Source organism: Gigantopelta aegis, chromosome 9, assembly GCF_016097555.1.
Source record: "Gigantopelta aegis isolate Gae_Host chromosome 9, Gae_host_genome, whole genome shotgun sequence".
Classification (NCBI taxonomy): Eukaryota; Metazoa; Mollusca; class Gastropoda; order Neomphalida; family Peltospiridae; genus Gigantopelta; species Gigantopelta aegis.
In genome coordinates this window covers 67,200,235-67,222,941 of record NC_054707.1, presented here as the reverse complement: position 1 = coordinate 67,222,941, position 22,707 = coordinate 67,200,235, and the positions used below count along the sequence as shown (strand labels likewise).

The 22,707-nt window shown below is 34.7% G+C and overlaps 1 protein-coding gene across 1 annotated transcript; it reads right to left on the bottom strand.

Moving 5' to 3' along the window:
* Positions 1–1,062: 1,062 nt before the first annotated feature.
* LOC121380562 (ADP-ribosylation factor 2-like) lies at positions 1,063–22,161 on the bottom strand. Its single transcript, XM_041509432.1, has 5 exons — positions 22,073–22,161; positions 11,921–12,091; positions 8,860–8,970; positions 6,889–7,013; positions 1,063–4,684 (listed from the first exon to the last, which is right to left on the bottom strand). The coding sequence occupies exons 2-5, from the start codon at positions 12,066–12,068 to the stop codon at positions 4,523–4,525; spliced, it is 546 nt and encodes a 181-aa protein (XP_041365366.1). The 5' UTR covers positions 12,069–12,091; positions 22,073–22,161; the 3' UTR covers positions 1,063–4,522.
* Between the last annotated feature and the right edge of the window lie 546 nt (positions 22,162–22,707).

The window sequence follows — 22,707 nt, the reverse complement described above, 5'->3', positions numbered from 1 at the left end:
CTCACTGATATGCTTACTTTTCACACCCTATAGCCGATATGTATTTTATGCGGTTTTTAAACATTCATTCCTCCAAATATTTATCGGTACGAACAAAACAGCTGTTGAGTGACAAAAGGTATGTGAATAAAAAAAGGAATAACAAGGCCAAAGTAAGCGGCAAGGCCAGCCAGGCTTCAGTCTGACCGATGTTTAGCTCTACATTAAATTAATTTTAAAGAAAAGAAAAAACCCGCTTGGTGTAGTTGATCCTGCTTGAAATAAAATATTATCACACAGTAGGAACGTATAAATATCCACTTCAAAATGTCAGAGAATGCAACAAAAAACATCTATTTTTACAACAAAAAATTATGGGTGGGGGCACTGTCTCCTATTTTAAACATGTGGTGGAGTCGGAATAGGCCTTACCAATAATTGTGGGATTCCTATGGGCCTGCACAACAAAAACATTCTCCAATTAATCCAAGTTTAATCCATGCTAAACACACCTTGAATTTGTTACCTACAGTCAACACAAAAAATAAACAATTAAAACAACAAATTATTCAGTATATTAAATATTTATTGTCACAATATAATAAAAATATACTGTTGATGTTTATAGCATACAATCATAAATCAAAATCTGTTCTAAAAATGTCAAAACAATAGTTGGTCCCACATCAAAATGCAACAACAATATCAACAATATAAAGAGTTTTAATATAATTTATATATTCATCAAGCTTGAACATTTCCAGTAGTTTGTAATTTCATATCTCATAATTTTATATCCCGACTCACAGTATCCTTTGTAACTCTTAAAGGGACAGTCCTGAGTTTGTTGCCATTGTTAAAACGTTGCCGACTAACAAAGATATTTTAACGACTATTATTATATATTAAATATATTTTTCTGCATAAAATATCAGTGACAGTATATTAAATGTTTTTTTTTATCATCCTAGTGTTTGTACTAGACCAAACTTCCTTTTATTTCCTAATACATGTATATATATATATATATATATATATATATATATATATATATATATATATATATATATATATATATATATATATATATTATTTTGGTACCAAATCTAATTTGGGCTACTTACAAACATTAGGCTACTTACAAACACAATGAATACACAGACACTGATATTCTAAACACAAATTTGAATTTAGTATGTAATTTAAGTTGTCAAAAAATTGTATTAGAAACAACCTACAATGACAGAAAACTAAGGATAGTCTCTTTAACTCTTTAAAGACATGTAGTCCTCTAAAAGCAGTCGGTACCATGATGTACCTCTGGTGGAACCAGTTTATTGTTTAGATAGTTCATTTTCTATACATCTGGTGTGCTCGGGTAATGGGTCCGCCAAGGGGATTCGATCCTTTGACGCAAATATCTCAGTCGAGTGCATGTCTAACTCCACTCTGTTATATCTGCTTCTATTGGAAAAGTGTCATTAGTAAACTATAATAACAGTACTTTCCTAAACGTACTTCAAATTACCACCAAAATTGAGGTAGGTACGGGGTGTTGGAGATCAAAAGGAAACATTTTTCCCCCATATATTTTCCAGGAAATCATGACTTGACCCCACTTAGCCTAGAAACTTTTTTTTCCAGTCTAGACACCCACCTCTACATAAATTCATGCACATGTGCCTGCAATGCCGAAATATATTTTTAAAATCAGCTTTGTCACCCATTACATAATCAGTAACAGTAAAAATAAACAACATGGTTTCAGGTTGATGAAATATTACATTTTAACAATTTCAAAATTCATAATTCATAAATTATGTTTTGTGACAGAAAATTCCTGCACCATTGTTTGGTCTCTGTACTCAATAAATATAATATATTTGACAAATGGTACTCTTTTGTTCTTCTTTTTCAAAGGGGTGAAAGAAAGTAGACTGGTTTTGTCTTAATGTGGCAAAGCGTAATAATAATACATGTGTATATATATTGTTCATTTTAAATGATATATCAGTATTCAAATGACGTCATTTTACATCACTATATGACAACAATAAACTGGATAAGGATATGAAGTAAAACTACAGTAAGATTTGTCATTTTTATTTTGTATGAAGTCAAAACTATGGTGCAGAAATGGTCTAGTGGGTAATGACAATGGTTAAGGATATCTCGGCATATTGGGTGCTCTGCAACTATTCCAGTTAAACTTAAGCTAATTCACACACACACTAAAACAACTAAACAATACTATTGCCACATATTTTACTCTTAACAAGAACATTGTTTTTTAGATGTACTTTGCTTCAGGTAGGACGGTACATACCACAACCTTTGTTATACCACTCATGGAATACTGGATAAAGTGAAAAATGTTCTATTCACGATCCAGTGACTTGCCATTGCTCTGGTGAGAGCTGTGGGTGTGGGTGTGGGTGTGGGTGTTGGTGTGGGTAATTTTTGGCATGCTTCCATCAGAGAACTGTTCAAGCACGCCTGTTATGGGTTCAACCTCTGACTTCGCCAGAGAGTTCTGTCCAGGACAGGGAGGTGAGAGCTTTACCACAACACTACATGTTCATCCCCTTCTTACATTGATCAGGGGAGAAAATTGGGTAAAATGGTTACAAGTGGTATTAAATCATCTCCCTTGCCTTATCTCTCATCCTTCACAATACACTAAAGAGGTCTGTGTGGACTGGTCATATTTCACAACATCAAGGTTCTTGGTCTGAAATCCTGGACCAGGTAATCATGAAGGTAAAGCATGTCAAATACAAAATAAAATGCAAAAACAGCTCTTAGTTGCAGGAATCAGACTAATGATTTCTCACAGTGGGCAGTAAACACTACCATAGTAACAGATTAAATGGAATGTGATCAACATTCTCTGGATGCTCACATGAAAGCACATCCTGCAACAAATGTAGGAACTGGTGTGAGTGTTGCCTGACATTTTTAAAGGCTTTCTTATTTTTTCTTTGTTTTTTTATCTCAGTCCATCACACCAAATTACATAATACATTGATACTTGGTCAGGAGAATTGAAGAAGAAACCCACTGACATCATTTATACATTATTCTTACTGATTACAGAGGAGAGCAATTTTTAACACTCATCCCTCCACATCCACCCATTATTTTCCTTCAACTTTTATGACAAAAACCAACTTAGTCCATACTCCATTTGGCACATTCAAAATGTTACCAAAAGCAATCATGCATTTTTTTTAAAATTAAAAAAATAAAAAATAATAAAAGAAAGAATTTCAAGAGGAACCAATTTCACTAAATATCGTAACTTTATGTCTGCTACTAGCAGTTATACCGGCCATAGGTTTACATGTGTTTGGCATGTATTTCACATAGAAAAATTACATCCTTGTGAAAGATGGAGCATTTTAAGGACAAGATATATTTTTAATAGTAATAAGAGTTGTGGTTTAGTTGTAGATTTACGTTTACGTGCAAAACTAGGTTTACGATGTTTTGTGAAATTGAGCCCAGAACCGTGTCTATCTGTATGATTCAAAATATAGAATATGTATATGATGCTACTTTTGATTTACCATAAGAGAAATGTGTCTGTGTTGATAAATGAAACTTGGAATGTGTAAAAGATGGTGGAAAGTGTGATAAAGTGCATGTTTGAATTGCTAAACAAAAAGGTTTAAGAATCTTGTGCTAGCAGAATTTCTCATAGATGCCAGTGTTTCTGCCAGAAAATTCTTTTTGGGGTTGAGATTGAATATTTATAATGTGTGTGCTGAATGTAACCACAGTAGATAGGGGTATGTTGGACCAACCCAAGAAAGAAAATGGGTTATGTTTAGGGTTAAGAAAATTATACAGTAATAAGTCATTCATTAATTTTTTTTTTTAAAAGGTCAACTTAAAACAAATAAAATCTGCAAACAAATGTTGGTATGGTGCCAATCCCATTTTACCCTTTGGCAGAAACCCTGGATGTATTCATGGAAACTGAAGCATTCCTTAAAAATAATAGTTCAGATCTACACATCAAAGAAATAACATAATATAACTCTTAGTCAAACACTGGACTGTCTCTTTCAAATTTTAAATTTAGAATAAAAATAATGCTTAGAACCTATGTATACAACAAATAACTAAACATGGCAGTTATGGTGAGCTGTCTGTAGTCTAATTTTAAATTTACAATAAGAAATAATTTGTCTTTTTCAAGATTCTCTATCAGTCTAAATACTTAGGATCTATACACACGACAAAATTTTATCATATAATATAGCTGTATTATTGAAATTTTAAATTCACTATTTAAAATGAGTATTTTTAGTTTTCAAGATTCTCTTAAAAAACCATCAAACACTTAGGATCTGTGCATAGCACAAATAAAATAATTTAGCTCTTACGGTGGGCTGACTTATTCAAATTTTAAATTCACAATAGGAAATAATGAGTATTTTCCCAATATTCTCTAATAAAATTCAAGCACTTATGATCTGTGCATACAACAAATAAAATATATATAGGTCTTCATTTACAACAGTATACATTTCTCCAGTTATTTTTTGTGTTTGAGTTGCGCACACAGCCAATCCAAGCCCTCGTACAGCCCGTCTCCGCTCGTCGCGCATGCCGACTGAATGTACCAGTGTCGGTTACGCAAGCTGTTCAGACCTAGTTTGTCGGTGATCTCAGCTGCAGCCATCGCATTAGGTAAATCCTGAAATATTGATGGAGAGGGTCATGTTGTGTTGTTAAAACAAAAGAAATATCAACCACTTGAAATGTGTAAAAGGTTAAAGGTTAACTTTATAATAAAGTAATCCAAAAGACGATTACTAATTAATCAATGTGTTCTATTGGCGGTGGTGTTAAACAAAACAAACTTTAAGTTAGTTTAACTTTATAATAAAGTAACGTTAAAACCAGACCCAAAAAACTTGTTTTGCAAAGTTGTAGTCAAATATCAGGTGATAACATTATGTATGTTTTTAATCCTAGTTAACACTATTTCAATTTTACGCAATCATTAAAAATCCTGCATTAAAATAGGTTTTTCGGCTAAAGAAAAAAAGAAAAAAAGAAGACCATGAGTTAACTCCCTTGAATGGAGATTTAATTCAAGCTATTTTCCTCATCTGCAACTGCATGAACATGTATTTGTCGAAAATTATCTAGAATGAAATCACATATGAATAATAAAAATCCTTTTTTTCAAATAAAGTTTGGAATGTTTAGCATAGGTACTTTATAACAGGCTTTTAATTAGGCACGTGTACAGAGGAGAGTTTGGGGAGTAAAATTTTCTTTATTTTCAACATATTTTTTGGAAAGGTATGACTGGATCCCCCCACCTCACCCCCATAAACTTAGCTCACCACAGTCTAGACACCACTATTGCTAAAATTGCTGCACACCTGCTTGGCTTTGCAGGTTGCATAGTACCAAAGAAGAGAGTTCCATGTCATAGTTCGACGTGCACCGTCAAATATTTACGGAGTAAAAGCAGCTGTGGGTGTGATTGGTAGTAATATGTGACATTGATTATTTGTGCAAATACTATTATTCATTGACAATAAATAAATACACTTTTATTTGTCATAGTTGTTATGCAGTATATACCAGAGGTTGAAACTAATGCTGGGTACCCCCAAAAATGGAAGTGCAATTTTCAGCAAAAATGACGGTTGCTATTAAAAACATTAATTAAATCTCTTAAATGATACGAGACCCCCCATTTTCTTGCAGGTAGATTAGATGTGAGGTGCCACACTTTCTATTGCTGTACTTACTGGGTGTGTTGAAACGCTGCTTATATCAGTTTTATTAGTAAACGTTGACATTATCGGCAATAGGAATTGATTTGGTCTATTAGAACCTGCAGCACTTACGTGAAAGCAAAATTAGAAATAAGACAGTTTGTAACTCGTTACTGGGAATAGGCTGAACTGTATAGCCCATGGTTATCAACTTTATTATGAAGTTAACTTTAATATTAGGGGGTGGGACGTAGCCCAGTGGTAAAGCGTTTGCTTGATGCGCGGTCAGTCTAGGATCAATCCCCGTCAGTGGACCCATTGGGCTATTTCTCGATCCAGCCAGTGCTCCACAACTGGTGTAACAAAGGCCGTGGTATGTACTATGCTATCCTATGCTATCTGTGGGATGGTGCATATAAAAGATCCCTTGCTGCTAATCAAAAAGAGTAGTCCATGAAGTGGCGACAGCAGGTTTCCTCTCTCAATATCTGCGTGGTCCTTAACCATACATGTATATCTGACGCCATATAACCGTAAATAAAATGTCTTAGTGTGCGTTGTTTAATAATTTTGCTTTTTAATATTACATGTCCAAGGATTAAAATGTATCTCAAACAATAACACCATGTATCACAGGTCAAAGTCATTAGATGTTTCGATCTTGTGTGTGCCTTTTTACTAGTGTCAATAACATTTGTATAAACTCAAAAACAGAGCAAACTAAAGTTAAAGTTTGTTTTGTTTAACAACACCACTAATGCACATTGGTTTATTAATCATTGGCTATTGGATGTCAAACATTTTGTAATTTTGAATCTTAAAGAGGAAACCTGCTACATTTTTCCATTAAAGGAACCTTTTATATGTACTACCCTGCAGACAGGATAGCACATACCACAACCTTGCTAATTTGACTGTTATTTGACTATAGCTATGATAAACCTGCTACATTTTTCAGACAGAATAGCACATACCACAACCTTTGATATACCTGTCGTGATGCACTGGCTATAACAATCCTAAACCAATGGGGATTGATCCTAGACCGACTGCGCCCCACTTTTAAAAACATTAAAGCTTTCTGAAATTTAACACATAATTGTTTAGCACACAGATTAAAACAATGTTATTTGAATATAGCACCTAGAGTTGACCTGCAACTGACCTGTTTATTTGCATAAACCAATAAGACTGCATCTCGTAGTTCGTCTTCAATAAGCATTCTCTGTAGCTCGTCTTTCGCTTCACCGACACGCTCCCTGTCGTTACTGTCTACCACAAAAATAAGGCCTGTAAAACAAAATAGTCTTGTTTAAAGTCAGTAATGGGTTCTTTGCTAGCACCATTTCAAAGACAGCTGCAATTTCCAGTGTATCATCAAAACATTATTAAAAAGCTGCAGAATTGAGCCTAATTTTCATTTTTAAACATTTAGAATAAATGATTCAATGCAGGCCCCTGAGAATTAAAATTTTACGTAAACCCGGTTATGCGAAAACAAATTCAGATAACTCATTTCATTTTCACACAACCCGTCATGACCATGTAAATGATGTCAAAAAATTCAATGCGTGAACGAAAAATGGCCTGCAATGTAACATACCAATTTGAATATTTATGTTACCAGCTATTTCTCAAACTAAGTCACTGTGAACAGGACACTTTCAGACTATTCAGTGGCACCATGGTGGCCTGATCAGGGGTGGGAATTGGTGAACTGTAAAACAGAGGAAATCTAGAGGGGTCCGGGTTGGTGAACTGTAAAAAAAAGAGGAAATCCAGAGGGTTCCGGGGGCAAGGACGATTAAAATGTGAGGAAATGCAATGTTACATGAGAGACAAACCACAGATCCGAGGAGAATTCCCATCCCTGCCTGATTTATCTGATGCATCAAGGCAGTTGAGATCTCCATTAATAATGAAAACTCACAAGTTTCTGAACCATAAACAACAAAAACAGCTACTACTAGCAGTCTTGAATATTCATGAAATATTGTTTATATTGTACTCAGATTAAACATAAATTAAGTTGTGAAGTAGTTAATGTAATGTACTCATCTGAAGTATTCATGAAGTAGCAAACACTACTAACCTTGAATATTAATCAAGTTATGAACACTGTCCTTGACTATTCACGAAACTGTGAATATACAGCAAATATCTGGAGTAGTGATGGAGTTGTGCACATACATTCATTGAAGACTCCTTAAGATATGTACATACTGTACTCACCTTGAGTATTCATGAAGTCCTGAATAGGCAACAATTGCCTTGGGTATTCATGAAACTGTACACACATTGTACTCATCTTCGAGTATTCATGAACATATGCCACTCTCCTTGGGTATTCATGAAACTGTACACACATTGTACTCATCTTCGAGTATTCATGAACATATGCCACTCTCCTTGAGTAGTCATGAAGTTTTAAGCATAGTGCACACTCCTTAAATATTCATGGAATTTCAAGCATAGTGCACACTCCTTGAGTATTCATGAAGTTTTAAGCATAGTGCACACTCCTCGTGTATTCATGGAATTTCAAGCATAGTGCACACTCCTTGAGTATTCATGAAGTTTTAAGCATAGTGCACACTCCTCAAGTATTCAAGGAATTTTAAGCACAGTTCACACTCCTCGAGTATTCATGAAGTTTTAAACATAGTGCACACTCCTTGAGTATTCAAGGAATTTTAAACACAGTGCACACTCCTCGAGTATTCATGAAGTTTTAAGCATAGTGCACACTCCTCGAGTATTCAAGGAATTTTAAGCATAGTGCACACTCCTTGAGTATTCATGAAGTTTTAAGCATATTGCACACTACTCGAATATTCATGGAGTTTTAAGCACAGTGCACACTCCTTGAGTATTCATGAAGTTTTAAGCATAGTGCACACTCCTCAAGTATTCATGAATGTTAAGCATAGTGCACTCCTCAAGTATTCATGAAGTTTTAAGCACAGTGCACACTCCTTGAGTATTTATGAAGTTTTAAGCACAGTGCACACTCCTCGAGTATTCATGGAGTTTTAAGCACAGTGCACACTCCTTGCATATCCATAAAGTTTTGAGCATACTGCACTCACTTTGATTTATCAAGAAATTGTGAACACACAGTACCGATTATACTCACCTTGAGTATTCATGAAATAGTGTCTCCAGAGTGGTCTGATCTTGTCTTGACCTCCAACATCCCACACCGTAAATCTGATGTTTTTATACTCAACTGTTTCAACATTAAAACCTGCAAGGTGACACGAAAAGACAAATATGAGAATAAAAACTCACAGCAGTACTTAATTCTTCCAACTGACACAATTAATATCCCATGCACACACCCTCCCCCAAAGAATACAACTACAAAATCATAGCAAGAAAAAATGCTTGTAATGGACGACAAAATCGATGTAAATGTGCAGTTTTATCTCCAACATAAGTTTACTATATGGCTAAAGAAATGATCATGGTTTAAAACTGACAGGGACCAAAAGGCAATTACCACTCAAAATACACAGTACACTTTCTGATAATGAATTTCACAAGACACTTTTGTTTTCCAATTCCATCATATAACAACTACCTGGTGTTCAAATTAAGAAGTTAGTGTCAGCATTAGGACAACCAATATTAAATTATTTAATGTAGAAAGATGATTGTTTTAAATTTACATAAAATAATAGCTAATCTTTCATTCATTTCAATTTATTTTCATGCTTATATCCAATTAAGGTTCAAACACGTTGTCCTGGGCACACACTTCAGCTATCTGGGCTGTCTGTCCAGGACAGTGGGTTAGTTGTTAGTGGTTTGTGAGAGACAAGAGGGTGTAGTGGTCTTACACCTACCCACTGAGTCATTAAAACTCACTCTGGGTTCGAGCTGGTACCGGGCTACGAATCCTGTACCTACCAAACTTATGTCCGATGGCTTAACCACGATGCCACCGAGTTAAGAGTTAAGTTTACATCAACAGAAGTGTTTGAGAACTGCTTCTCAATGTTTAGCATCTGCTTCCAGAAGCAAAGATCACACATTTCAAAACATCAATTTCTATCCTTCAATTATTATAACACAATTATCAAATCATGTAAAATCAATTTTATTACCTGTAGTAGGAATGGTTGTGATGATTTATTACCTATATGTGAAACGGTTTTGTCTTTAAGTATTTCTCACCTAAATGCAAAATGGTGGTGTCTTCAGGTATTTCGCACCTACCTGCGAAATGGTTATGTCTTCAAGTGTTTCTCACCTATAGTAGTCAGGGTTTCTGCTAGAGGGTAAAACGGGTATGGTGCCACACCCAAATGTTTTGCAGATTTTAATTTTTAAAGTTAACCTATTGACAAAATTATAATTGTTTTTAACCCTAACCCTAAACCTAACCCATTTTCTTTGTGGGGGAAGCCCCCCATACCTCCTGTCGACTGTGGTTGCATTCAGCACACACAATGTAAATATTCAATTCCATAGTGCCATAACCAAAACAAAATTTCTGGCTGAAACCCTGGTAGTGGGAATGGTTTTGACAATTTCTCATTTATAGGGGAAAGGGAGTCTATTGGAAATGATTGTCCATTTATCACATAGCGGGAATGGTTGTCACCATTTCTTACATGTAGCAGGAATGGTTGTGACTATTTTTTACCTATAGTTGTAAAGGTTGAGACCATTTCTCACCTATAGTTGGAATGGTTGTGACTATTTCTCACCAATAGTTAGAATGGTTGTGACTATCTAACTCACCTATAGTTGGAATGGCTGTGACTATCTAACTCACCTATAGTTGGAATGGCTGTGACTATCTAACTCACCTATAGTTGGAATGGTTGTGACTATCTAACTCACCTATAGTTGGAATGGTTGTGACTATCTAACTCACCTATAGTTGGAATGGTTGTGACTATCTAACTCACCTATAGTTGGAATGGTTGTGACTATTTCTCACCTATAGTTGGAATGGTTGTGACTATCTAACTCACCTATAGTTGGAATGGTTGTGACTATCTAACTCACCTATAGTTGGAATGGTTGTGACTATCTAACTCACCTATAGTTGGAATGGTTGTGACTATCTAACTCACCTATAGTTGGAATGGTTGTGACTATTTCTCACCTATAGTTGGAATGGTTGTGACTATCTAACTCACCAATAGTTAGAATGGCTGTGACTATCTAACTCACCTATAGTTGGAATGGTTGTGACTATCTAACTCACCTATAGTTGGAATGGTTGTGACTATCTAACTCACCTATAGTTGGAATGGTTGTGACTATCTAACTCACCTATAGTTGGAATGGTTGTGACTATCTAACTCACCTATAGTTGGAATGGTTGTGACTATTTCTCACCTATAGTTGGAATGGTTGTGACTATCTAACTCACCAATAGTTAGAATGGCTGTGACTATCTAACTCACCTATAGTTGGAATGGTTGTGACTATCTAACTCACCTATAGTTGGAATGGTTGTGACTATTTCTCACCTATAGTTGGAATGGTTGTGACTATCTAACTCACCAATAGTTAGAATGGCTGTGACTATCTAACTCACCTATAGTTGGAATGGTTGTGACTATCTAACTCACCTATAGTTGGAATGGTTGTGACTATTTCTCACCTATAGTTGGAATGGTTGTGACTATCTAACTCACCAATAGTTAGAATGGCTGTGACTATCTAACTCACCTATAGTTGGAATGGTTGTGACTATCTAACTCACCTATAGTTGGAATGGTTGTGACTATTTCTCACCTATAGTTGGAATGGTTGTGACTATCTAACTCACCAATAGTTAGAATGGCTGTGACTATCTAACTCACCTATAGTTGGAATGGTTGTGACTATCTAACTCACCTATAGTTGGAATGGTTGTGACTATTTCTCACCTATAGTTGGAATGGTTGTGACTATCTAACTCACCAATAGTTAGAATGGCTGTGACTATCTAACTCACCTATAGTTGGAATGGTTGTGACTATCTAACTCACCTATAGTTGGAATGGTTGTGACTATCTAACTTACCTATAGTTGGAATGGTTGTGACTATCTAACTTACCTATATTTGGAATGGCTGTGACTATCTAACTCACCTATAGTTAGAATGGCTGTGACTATCTAACTCACCTATAGTTGGAATGGTTGTGACTATCTAACTCACCTATAGTTGGAATGGCTGTGACTATCTAACTCACCTATAGTTGGAATGGTTGTGACTATCTCTCCTAACTTCAGCTTGTAGAGTATTGTTGTTTTACCCGCAGCATCGAGGCCCACCATCAGAATTCTCATCTCTTGGTTTCCAAACAAACTCTTGAAAAGTCTCTCAAATATGTTCCCCATGATGATGCTGTGCTAATGAGCGACTGACAAGATATAAAACACAACTCATGCACTTTGTTATCAATAGGTTCCATAGGTTTAAATGAACCTTCATTTCAAAAAAGTGTTCTGAAATGAATATACAAGTAATCTAATAGTAATATTACAATATTTTGATACAGATGATCTGGTTTTTGTGTTATTTTAAATGGAATCTTTTAAAATTATTATTAAAGGTGCAGACCCTAGTTTTAACCCGTAAAAAAAAAGACACTAAATTTAGTTACTTTACAAACCTGTAACCCAAATGGATAATGTTACAATAGTGTGAAAGAAGAGTCTGTGGCATTAAAATGTGAAATATCCTTAAAAATAGACTAGAACTCGAATCAATAAACCGCTACTTCTAAGACGCACATCCGTTGTAAAAAATATGAAAAACGCTTCCTTTTTTGTACTAGAAACATCAGGATGACCAGAAACACTTCGATTCTATGGAAATGGATCATCTAAAGAATAACATATAAGTAATGTTTGATTTCAGTAATCATAAAGGCTCTAATAGTGAAAAATAGGCTGTAGTGTTTAAAAACTAGGGTCTGTCTCTTTAACCAAATTTCATTTTCCATAACATGTATAAAGAAAGGTAAACCAGTTGTAACTAGAGATTACACTAATAAAGATACGGCATAAGCAGAGTGACATATGGAATATTATTTTTGCTTAAAATTTATTAAAGATTTACGTGCAAGAATATTATCTACCTATGAGAACATATATAGCAATCAAGTTTAGGCCTATATCAAAATATTTTTATGGCTCTTACACACAATAAATAAGAACAATAAATAATGTGCAAAAACTGTTAAAAATTACAACTTTTAATTGGTTGGTTGCTATGGCCGGAACTTCCCTTTAATTCAGTCAATGTTTTCATTCATGAGTAAGTATAGAAAAATTGCGAATCATTTGTTTCTTAAACATGAAATGGAATATTTTCATAAGCACTTGGCACTAACAATAAAGAAAACAAAAATAATGTTATAGATAATAAAATCACAGTTGTAATCTTTTTTTTAATGAAAACATGTGGCTGTAAAAAGAACACACCTGTTAAATGTGATGTCACTTACATTATGTCACGTAATGTGCGTATGATTATGTCACGTAATGTGCGTATGATTATGTCACGTAATGTGCGTATGATTATGTCACGTAATGTGCGTATGATTATGTCAAGTAAAGTGCGTATGATTATGTCACGTAATGTGCGTATGATTATGTCACGTAATGTGCGTATGATTATGTCAAGTAAAGTGCGTATGATTATGTCATGTAATGTGCGTATGATTATGTCAAGTAAAGTGCGTATGATTATGTCACGTAATGTGCGTATGATTATGTCACGTAATGTGCGTATGATTATGTCAAGTAAAGTGTGTATGATTATGTCATGTAATGTGCGTATGATTATGTCAAGTAAAGTGCGTATGATTATGTCAAGTAAAGTGCGTATGATTATGTGACATAATGTCTGATGGAATTGCTTTAGTCAGATGATAGATTTTTATAGTAAAAATACTTAAGACTGAAAATGGGTAATAAAGGGAATAACCACCTATCTACAAGTAGTTATGGATTATCCGTCTCTTGTTAATGAATGTTGTAAAATCCTTCCCAAAGGCTTGAGTTTACAACATTCATTCACTAGGGACATATATATGGTAATTCCTTATAGCTTGTTAGATTATTCTCCAACAGGAAAAATGCTCAATCTTACCAGCTCGGATTTACAACATTCAGGCCCGTATGCAGGATTATTAATGAGGAAATTCTTTGTGATCGGATGCACAATTGTTACTCCCCCTCCCTGCCAAAAAAAACCTGTTTATGTAAACCTAAATTTTATACAAAAATGTAGACCTTTAGTAATTTGGGGAGGGGGGTGCATACACATACATTGCACCCCTCCCCTGCATATGGGACCCGACATTCATTCACTTGGGAGAGATAATTCGTAATTCCTCATATGTATTGTTGTTCTCTAAATCTCTGCTCGTAAAAGAACATTATAAATGTCCAAAGTCTGTCTTGCTCAAATATGAAAAATGCTCAACCCTGCCAGCTCAGGTTTACTATATTCATTCATTTGGGACAGATAATTCATAATTCTTCAGTCATAAATTGTTAGTTATTCTCTAAATCTCTGATTGTAAGAGAACATTATAACTGTCAAAATGTCTTTCTTGCTCAAATAAGAAAAATGATCAACATTAATACACACACTACAGGAAGAAACAGCAAATATGTATTACCAATCACAATTCAACTCAGAATGTAATTTGCTATATTTTTAGTTCATTTGCTAATTTTAATTTTGCTATTTAGTATTACTTTCCGATTATTAAGTTCCCTATATTTTTTCTCCTTGGGTATCGTCCATTATTATGTTCATTATTAATGTACTTAATGTACTAATGTAATTAACTGTATTTTCAGGTCAACGGCAGATAATGAGCGCCAACGCCAGAACGCCACACAGCCTGCCAAACATGTCACCGACATTTCTGTTGGGAATTTTAATATTGAAGAAAGGTAATTATTTAATTTAAAAATTCATTTGCTAATTTTAATTTTGCTGTTTATTATTAATATCGAATATATTTGCTAACTTATTATTATTATTATTATAAATGTACTTAATTAACTTTATTTTTCAGAAATGTAATTATTTATTTTTACAATTCATTTGCTAATTTTAATTTTAATTTTGCTATTTAGTATTACTTTCCGATTATTAAGTTCCCATATTTTTGCTCCTTGGGTATCGTTCATTATTATTATTATTAATGTATTTAATTAACTTTATTTTTCAGGTCTACTGCAGACTGAGAATCAGGATGTGCTGCTAGCATCGTTTGATGTTCTGCACAGGAATACAAAAGATAATTCAGAACCTGTTGAAATGTAAATTATTAATATTATTTCAATAGTTTTATTAAATGACTGCCATCTAACGATAATACATAAACTGCGAAGTATGGACATGCAATCAATGATTAAAATATTTTATTCAATATCTAATGTTTTCCTTACAGATCCATGAACATCGCACAAGACCTGAAGATGTCCTCCTTGAAGAACCGATTACCTTCAAAGTTTTGAATGAGGGTAGTAAGCGGGGTGGTCGTCTACTCGTATCAAGCGATGGATTTTCGTATGGTGTTAAGGTATATATATGTTTTTCAATACTAAATTTATTTTACAATGTACATGTGATATTGTATACTATGTCATATTCTAAATCAATCAATAAATGAACAATTGTATGTTTCTGCAGGCAGTAAATAAGACATCAACGAGATGGACGTGCAGCGTGCGTTCGAAGAAACTGAGATGCCACACCAGTCTCCCAGTGTGGAGACACGTTTACCCCAGGGATAAACACCCATTCACACCCTGCAGACATCAAGTTGCCATATAGAGCCCTGATATCATCAGTGGTATGTATATCAATTGCTTGACAAATAAGTTAAGACAATTAATGTAATAAAATCCCATCCATAGGTATACATAGGTATATATTTAAGTGGAGGCTTTTTGTACAAAGAAAGCTACAGGAGAGATATTTTTATATGTATATTTTTATATGTATACATAGATATATTTTATCTTTTTCAGGTAAAAAGAAAAACCACAGAAGAGATCTACAGGCCAGCAATGGATATAGTGGAAGTTGTCGATTCTGAGCTCCCTCAAAATCAACTTTTCCTGGCACCAAAAATACAATTGTTGAAGAGGTCAACCAATCGGTATCGTGCCAAGACGAGACCGTCAGTGCCCAAGAATTTAAACTTTACTGTAAGATGTCCATAATTTTTTTTATACACAATTAAGCATGGATACATTTACTACATGTAAAACAATTGTATTAATTATAAAATATTTAGTTTACACACAACTTTTAAACAAATTTGCTATTATTTTCTTTGTTTTTGTTGGTTAAATTACAGGTGAACAGAGAGTTTTTACAGTGTGACGACTTCCTCATTAGTGATATGAACGTTGGCCAGGAGTGTCATTTTCTGTTTTCAACTCCTTTTCAACTGAGCATATTGCAGCAAGCTAAACGCTGGTTTATGGATGGAACCTTTAAGGTAAATCAATGTCAAAATCAATTATCATTTATTGTTTTCTATTTTCATATGTTATATCTACATGTCTGTGTATAATTGTATTGTTTTTAAATATTTACATCAAATTTCTCGTTAGTAAATTTTAATAAAATAATTATATTGTCTTAATTTTACAGGTTGTTGGTAAACTGTTCAGTGCATCAGGACAGTTGATGTCCATCCATGCCTTTGTCAAGAAGGATGGGATGCGAAAACAATTCCCCTTCGCATTTGCGATAATGTCAAGGAAAGAAAGAAAGAAGTGTTTTATTTAACGACGCACTCAACACATTTTATTTACGGTTATATGGCGTCAGACATATATTTAAGGACCACACAGATTTTGAGAGGAAACCTGCTGTCGCCATTACATGGGCTACTCTTCCGATTGTCAGCAAGGGATATTTTATTTGCGCTTCCCACAGGCAGGACAGCACAAACCATGGCCTTTGTTGAACCAGTTATGGATCACTGGTCGGTGCAAGTGGTTTACACCTACCCATTGAGCCTTGCGGAGCACTCACTCAGGGTTTGGAGTCGGTATCTGGATTAAAAATCCCATGCCTCGACTGGGATCCGAACCCAGTACCTACCAGCCTGTAGACCGATGGCCTGCCACGACGCCACCGAGGCCGTTAATGTCAAGGAAATGAAAAGAGGACTATGTTCAGGTTTGTAAAATCCAAATAGTCGTTATGATTATTTATGTTTATTTTAAAGCTTTTCATACTGTTTCATCAAATGTCATGTTACATTGTCAAAATGCATATGGTACTTTAAAGCTTTTCATGTAATATTATCATAATTTAAATATAGAAATTAAAACTACATTTTAAAAAATTTCTTTCAGATACTACAAGCACTAAATGATGCATTACAGCGTTATGTTGTGGAAGTAGTAGTGTTGGATTTTGAGAAAGGTAAATGTCCAATTTTATGTATGTATATATGTATGTATGTATTGATGTATGAATATGTATTTATGTATTTATGTATGTATGTATGTATGTATGTATGTATGTATGTATGTATGTATGTATGTATGTATGTATGTATGTATATCTATGTATGTATGTAATGTATACTAGGTGCATAATCTAAGCTGATTAATTCATACATTTTTTTATCATTTCAGGTGCCTGGCAGGCAATTTGGGATGTGTTCCCTGATGATGAGGTCAAGGGACCTAGGGCTGGTTACAACATACAAAAAGAGGCAGGCTATGTACACCTACATCCGGCAACTGATGGCTCTGCCTTTTTTACCAGCTGCCCATATCGTGGAGACCTTTGAGGAGCTGAAAGGACGGGCAAACATAGCACAACTGACAGAATTGACAACCTACATGGCGAGGCAGTGGGTGAGGAACACAGTGTTTGATGTGCCCTCCTGCCATATGGACAAACAACGATGTAGAAGCTGAATATAAAATCAGAAATTTCACAATATGAATTCAAATAATAAACATACATGTATAATGTACACTATATTAATACACATTCAAACGAAAAATTAACAAATTTTAGTTACATGTTATTTATACAATTTTTTTGTTGTTGTAATGATTTTTTTACTTTATTTATTTGTAGGATGGCACAACAGACTGAACAAAAAAGCTGTTCATGCTGGCCTAGGGTTTTACCAACTGGTGATGTTGCTGGTAAAGGAGGCAAGAGTTGTGCAACTGAACGTGAGTGCAGATGACCTGGAGAGACAGAAGTAGCCGATTTTCCCACCTTGAACCGGGACTTCATGAGGCCTGGGAGAAATATGTGAATAAAGAAATGTCGACATCCACATTTCTGAAGAGGTTTGCCGGTCTCTACGGACCACCAGATAGAGAACAGAACAGAAGAGAAGACAATGAATAAATTTGTGAAGGATTTATTCAGATACATGATGCACTCATTACTGGATTTTAAAAGAAATTAAAATAAGTTTCAGTAGTACTAGTAACACATTGTGGCGGCAAAACAAATATTTTAAAATATAACACAAATGCTTAGGTGACACCAGTGTACGTGTGCTTATGTTATCAAAAATGTATGTATATATCAAATAAACAGATTGATAATGTGTAATGTTTTTAATTCTGTTATTTAAAATCTTGTTTTTAATGCAACAATATTTTTATATTAATTCATTTAAATGTCAGAGAGAGAGAGCGAGAGAGAGAGAGAGAGAGAGAGAGAGAGAGAGAGAGAGAGAGAGAGAGAGAGAGAGAGAGAGAGAGAGAGAGAGAGAGAGAGAGAGAGAGAGAGAGAGAGAGAAAATTACTGTACACATTTTTTTATGAACAGTAAAAATTTGTTACGAATACATTTGTTTCTTGTTTTATATTTTACATATTATATACATGTACATGAAAATTGTTCATTGTGGCACTTTCCAAAGTTTTGTGAAACCGAACTATTCATAACAAAAACCCACTGTTTACAGACGACTGTTTGCTGTATAGTCTTGAACTAACCATAACATATCGATGTCGGTTCTTGTTACAGCCAGTTTAAGGCAAAATACATGCAGTTTTCTGCTGTCTGCCATTTTGTTTTTTTATGGAATATTCTTCAAGAGGGATGAAAGACTCTAAAATATTAATATAAAATCAATAATATCTAGTAGTATCTTTAAACAAGCAAATAATATTAATAATCATAAAATAATATGACTTCATCACATTTGCTATTATATCATAACATGTTATTACGTTCAACGGTTGTTAGATTAAGTCATATCCTTTCACCCTCTTGTAGAATATTCCATAAAAAGTCAAAATGGCAGCCGGCACAAAATTACATGCTTTTTTCCCTATGTGATCTCAGCGAAGTCGATACAGGTGACATGGTTATCATCTAGTATGTGGAATCCGTGTCATTGTAATTGTTTTTTCAAGATTTCTGTCTGGACAAAATGTGGGTAAAATCTAACGAAAAATAAAGGTAGGAGCAATTTATTGTAGTTGTCAGCGTTTTGTTTCGGACTTTACGTTTAAAGTTACATTCTCTGGTTACCATATTATAACATCATGTACAAATGTGAAATACAAGCTCAAATGCACTTTTAAAAAAGTTGTGTGTGTTCGCTATGAACGGATATCATCAAACGTATACGCTTGATTCATCGCCTGTGCCGCCGTAGCTGTTGTCAGTTTCAGTTAACATGTGCGTTTGCCGATTTCAAATTGTAGGGTTCATCTAAAAAAATTAAAAGAGAAATCTTGCGCTGTACGAAGAACGTTCGGTTGAGGATACGGCACTAATGTCTTTAGTTAAAACCGGTTTGATCTTGACAACGTATTATCGACAGTCGTACCTTCCTATTTCAGAATTGATATTTTATAAAGTGTTAGTAGAACTTTCAAAGTTTAGAGTGTATACTAGTAACACATTAATCATGTATATATTTTTAAAATAAAATATACCAAAGTAGACAATGAACGTTTTCACGTCTTAATTTTACGTGTTAAAGTCGATAAATTCAAATAAATATTATTTCGTTTGGAAAGGGTAAAGTTGGGGGGGGGGGGTTAACGACATCAAAGATAAAGCATATTGATTTAATAATCATCCGACCCCATACAACCATAAATAAAATGTGTTGAGTGCGTCGTTAAATAAAACATATCCTATCCTTCCTTCCATCTGCTGTTGGATGTCTAACATTTGGTAATTTTGACATATAATCTTAGAGAGGAATTGGGTGCATGTGCAGGGGGAGGGTATTGGAGGTCGAAACCCTTACTTGCCCAAGCTTAAAAAAAATCGAAATGGCCCCATATAAACTTAACACAGTCTATAACCCCAACCACACTGAAATCCTTGCACACACGCCTTGGAAACCCACTACCATCCCACAGACAGGATATCACATACCATGGTCTTTTTGTATAATACCCGCCGATGGGGATCGATCCTAAGACTGACCGCACATTTCCAAAAAACACCTTTTTAGGTCTAAGTAATGAATAAAAATAACATATAGTCTTGAAAAATGTTATGTAAATCGAACACAGTACCCTCTTCCTCTATCCCTAGAGTGTTACGTAATTAGTAACACCCCCTTACATGTAATGCATATGCCAACAGCTGGCCACTGTCAAAATTTCAAAGCAAATCCCCCACTCACCGACCCCTGGAAAGGCGTTGTACCATACCTCTATGAATATAAATATGTTTTGGAGATATGAGACGACCCCTCAATCAAGACTGTTAAATTTGTTCAAAAATTGCGAAATCTCACGTAATCTCTTGTTGGGGAATTCTATACTTGTGATAAGCCAATGAAAACCGAGATCGGTACGAGCCCGTCAAAAGTGTCCCACTTTTAAAATACTGGCTTTGTTTTTGACCTGCGTCAGCCAGCGTAGTGAAACCAATGCGGAGTGCGGCGTCATATACATGTATGCATCAAACGTAATTGGATTTTCTGTTCTATATGCTTAATAATAAAAATATTCCAGGGAATGTAGTTTTAAGTCTACAACCTTGTTGCCTGTTAGGTGACTATTACGACACAATTCTGGGTAAAATTATTTTTTATACATCGTTAACGTCCCTGAGTTATGCTTCAAATTCCGTTCATTTTTTTTTCTCGTGAACAGTTCGCGCAATAAACATCCGATTTGTTGTCATCGGCATGTCGTTCATTTATGAGGTTTTTCTTCACAGTTCAGGAACATTTTCATAAACAATAAAGTTCAGAAAAGTAAGTATCTAAATATAAAACTTTACAAACCTCTAAAACCATTAATTTTACTAAGTCGTTTTTGTTTATTCCTTAAAATTACCGATATAGGGTCCACATGACTCGTAGAAATTGACTTAAAATGACCTCACACATGCCCGATCAACAAGGCCAAAGCATTTAATTTTTTACGACCCCTGTTAGAATTTGTTTTTAATTATTACATTCGATCTGCAAAAGGTATGCTACATTTTTATGCCTCTATTGTAGTGAATAGTATTCATAATCCATTCATAATAATTGTAAATAATTGTAAATAATTTAGAGTGTATAAGTTGTTTTAATTATGAATCAATTCTTTTAAAAAATTATATTTTACAAACTATTCACTGGTATAAACGTAATGCCTATCAGTATCGACATCAAGTTTTAGCGATGTGTGTTGATAAAACGCGGACCGGACCAGAACGCTTGACAAATTGAATTTTTCCTTTTCGTCAACTGTGCATATTTAAGAAACATATATTTGTTCATGTAGTGGCCTTAAAAATTAAAAATGACGAACCGCACATGCGTGTTACGATACTTTTTGCTAATGCATGCACTTGAACGCTGTTAGAAACGTCGCACTCTTTCCTGTTTACCGGAGGGTGTTTCACTTTTGTTTCCTAGAATGAATTTGTTTTACATCCACATTGTTGATTTTTTTTACGTTAATTGATTCAATGATTGCAATCTATTTTGTTTCAGGTATCGTAGCTGGGAAATGTAGAATAATATTTCTGTAAATATCGTATTCGTGTTTTTATCGTCAAGTGAACGCAGTTTGGGACGTCGATAGTACCTAATTTTGCATACTAGTACCACCCCCAATACAACAGGGGCGAAACGACTCATAATGGAGGACGAAACGACTCACTCTAAGGGCGAAATGACTCGGGGCAAACGGGAATAAGGGCGAAACGACTCGGGGTCGAATAGGAATAAGGGCGAAACGCCCGGATTCTTTGCATAGTGGTATCTCGATTCTCATTCCGTTCCGTGTTTTACAAACACCCTGTTTTATTTATCGTCTTACACTATTTTCATTCATTTTATAGTAGTTTCGCAGAGGCTGTATGGATAACCAAGCAGACATATCCACAACAAATTAATACCAGTACTCACCACGACTTATGAATGTTTAAAAAAAAATAACCTTGTTCTATTCAAGACAAGCGGTAGACATTTTATTTGTAGAACTCGGAATCAGATTCGGACTGCAAATGCAACCGATTTTGAGAATTCGGACTGCTAATATAATCAATGTTTTAGAATTCGTAATCGAACATGGACATGGACAAATAGTGTTTTGGTTATGTTTCTAGATAATATATTGTTGGACCGAAATTCATTCGTCTAGCGAGTTGTAGCTCTGTGGTACACTGCTAACTGTACTTTTAAAGGGACATTCCTGAGTTTGCTGCATTGTAAGATGTTTCCAACTAATAAAATATTTCTACGATTAAACTTACATATTAAATATATTTTCTTGCTTAGAATATCAGTATCTGTATATTCAGTGTGTTTCTGGTCGTCTTAATATTTGTAAGAAGCCCAAACTGGATTTTGTCTTAAAGCCGCACACCCTAGTTCCATCCAGCGAAAATAAATTATAATTTAGTGAATCTACAAACCTGTAACACACTTAGATCACGTTTTTATCAAATGGAGTGAAAAAGCAGGTTTTATATCGATAAATACCATGGGAATCCCCATGTCCCAATTGCTTGAAATAATTTTGAAAGTTAGTATTCTGATGT

Excerpts from the sequence above, each read along its gene's own strand:
- LOC121380562 (XM_041509432.1), bottom strand. The coding sequence starts at position 12,068 with ATGGGGAACATATTTGAGAGACTTTTCAAGAGTTTGTTTGGAAACCAA. Across the intron at positions 8,971-11,920 it reads CACAACCATTCCAACTATAG|GTTTTAATGTTGAAACAGTT; the intron begins GTGAGTTAGATA and ends GTCACCTTGCAG. Across the intron at positions 7,014-8,859 it reads CTATTTCATGAATACTCAAG|GCCTTATTTTTGTGGTAGAC; the intron begins GTGAGTATAATC and ends TTTGTTTTACAG.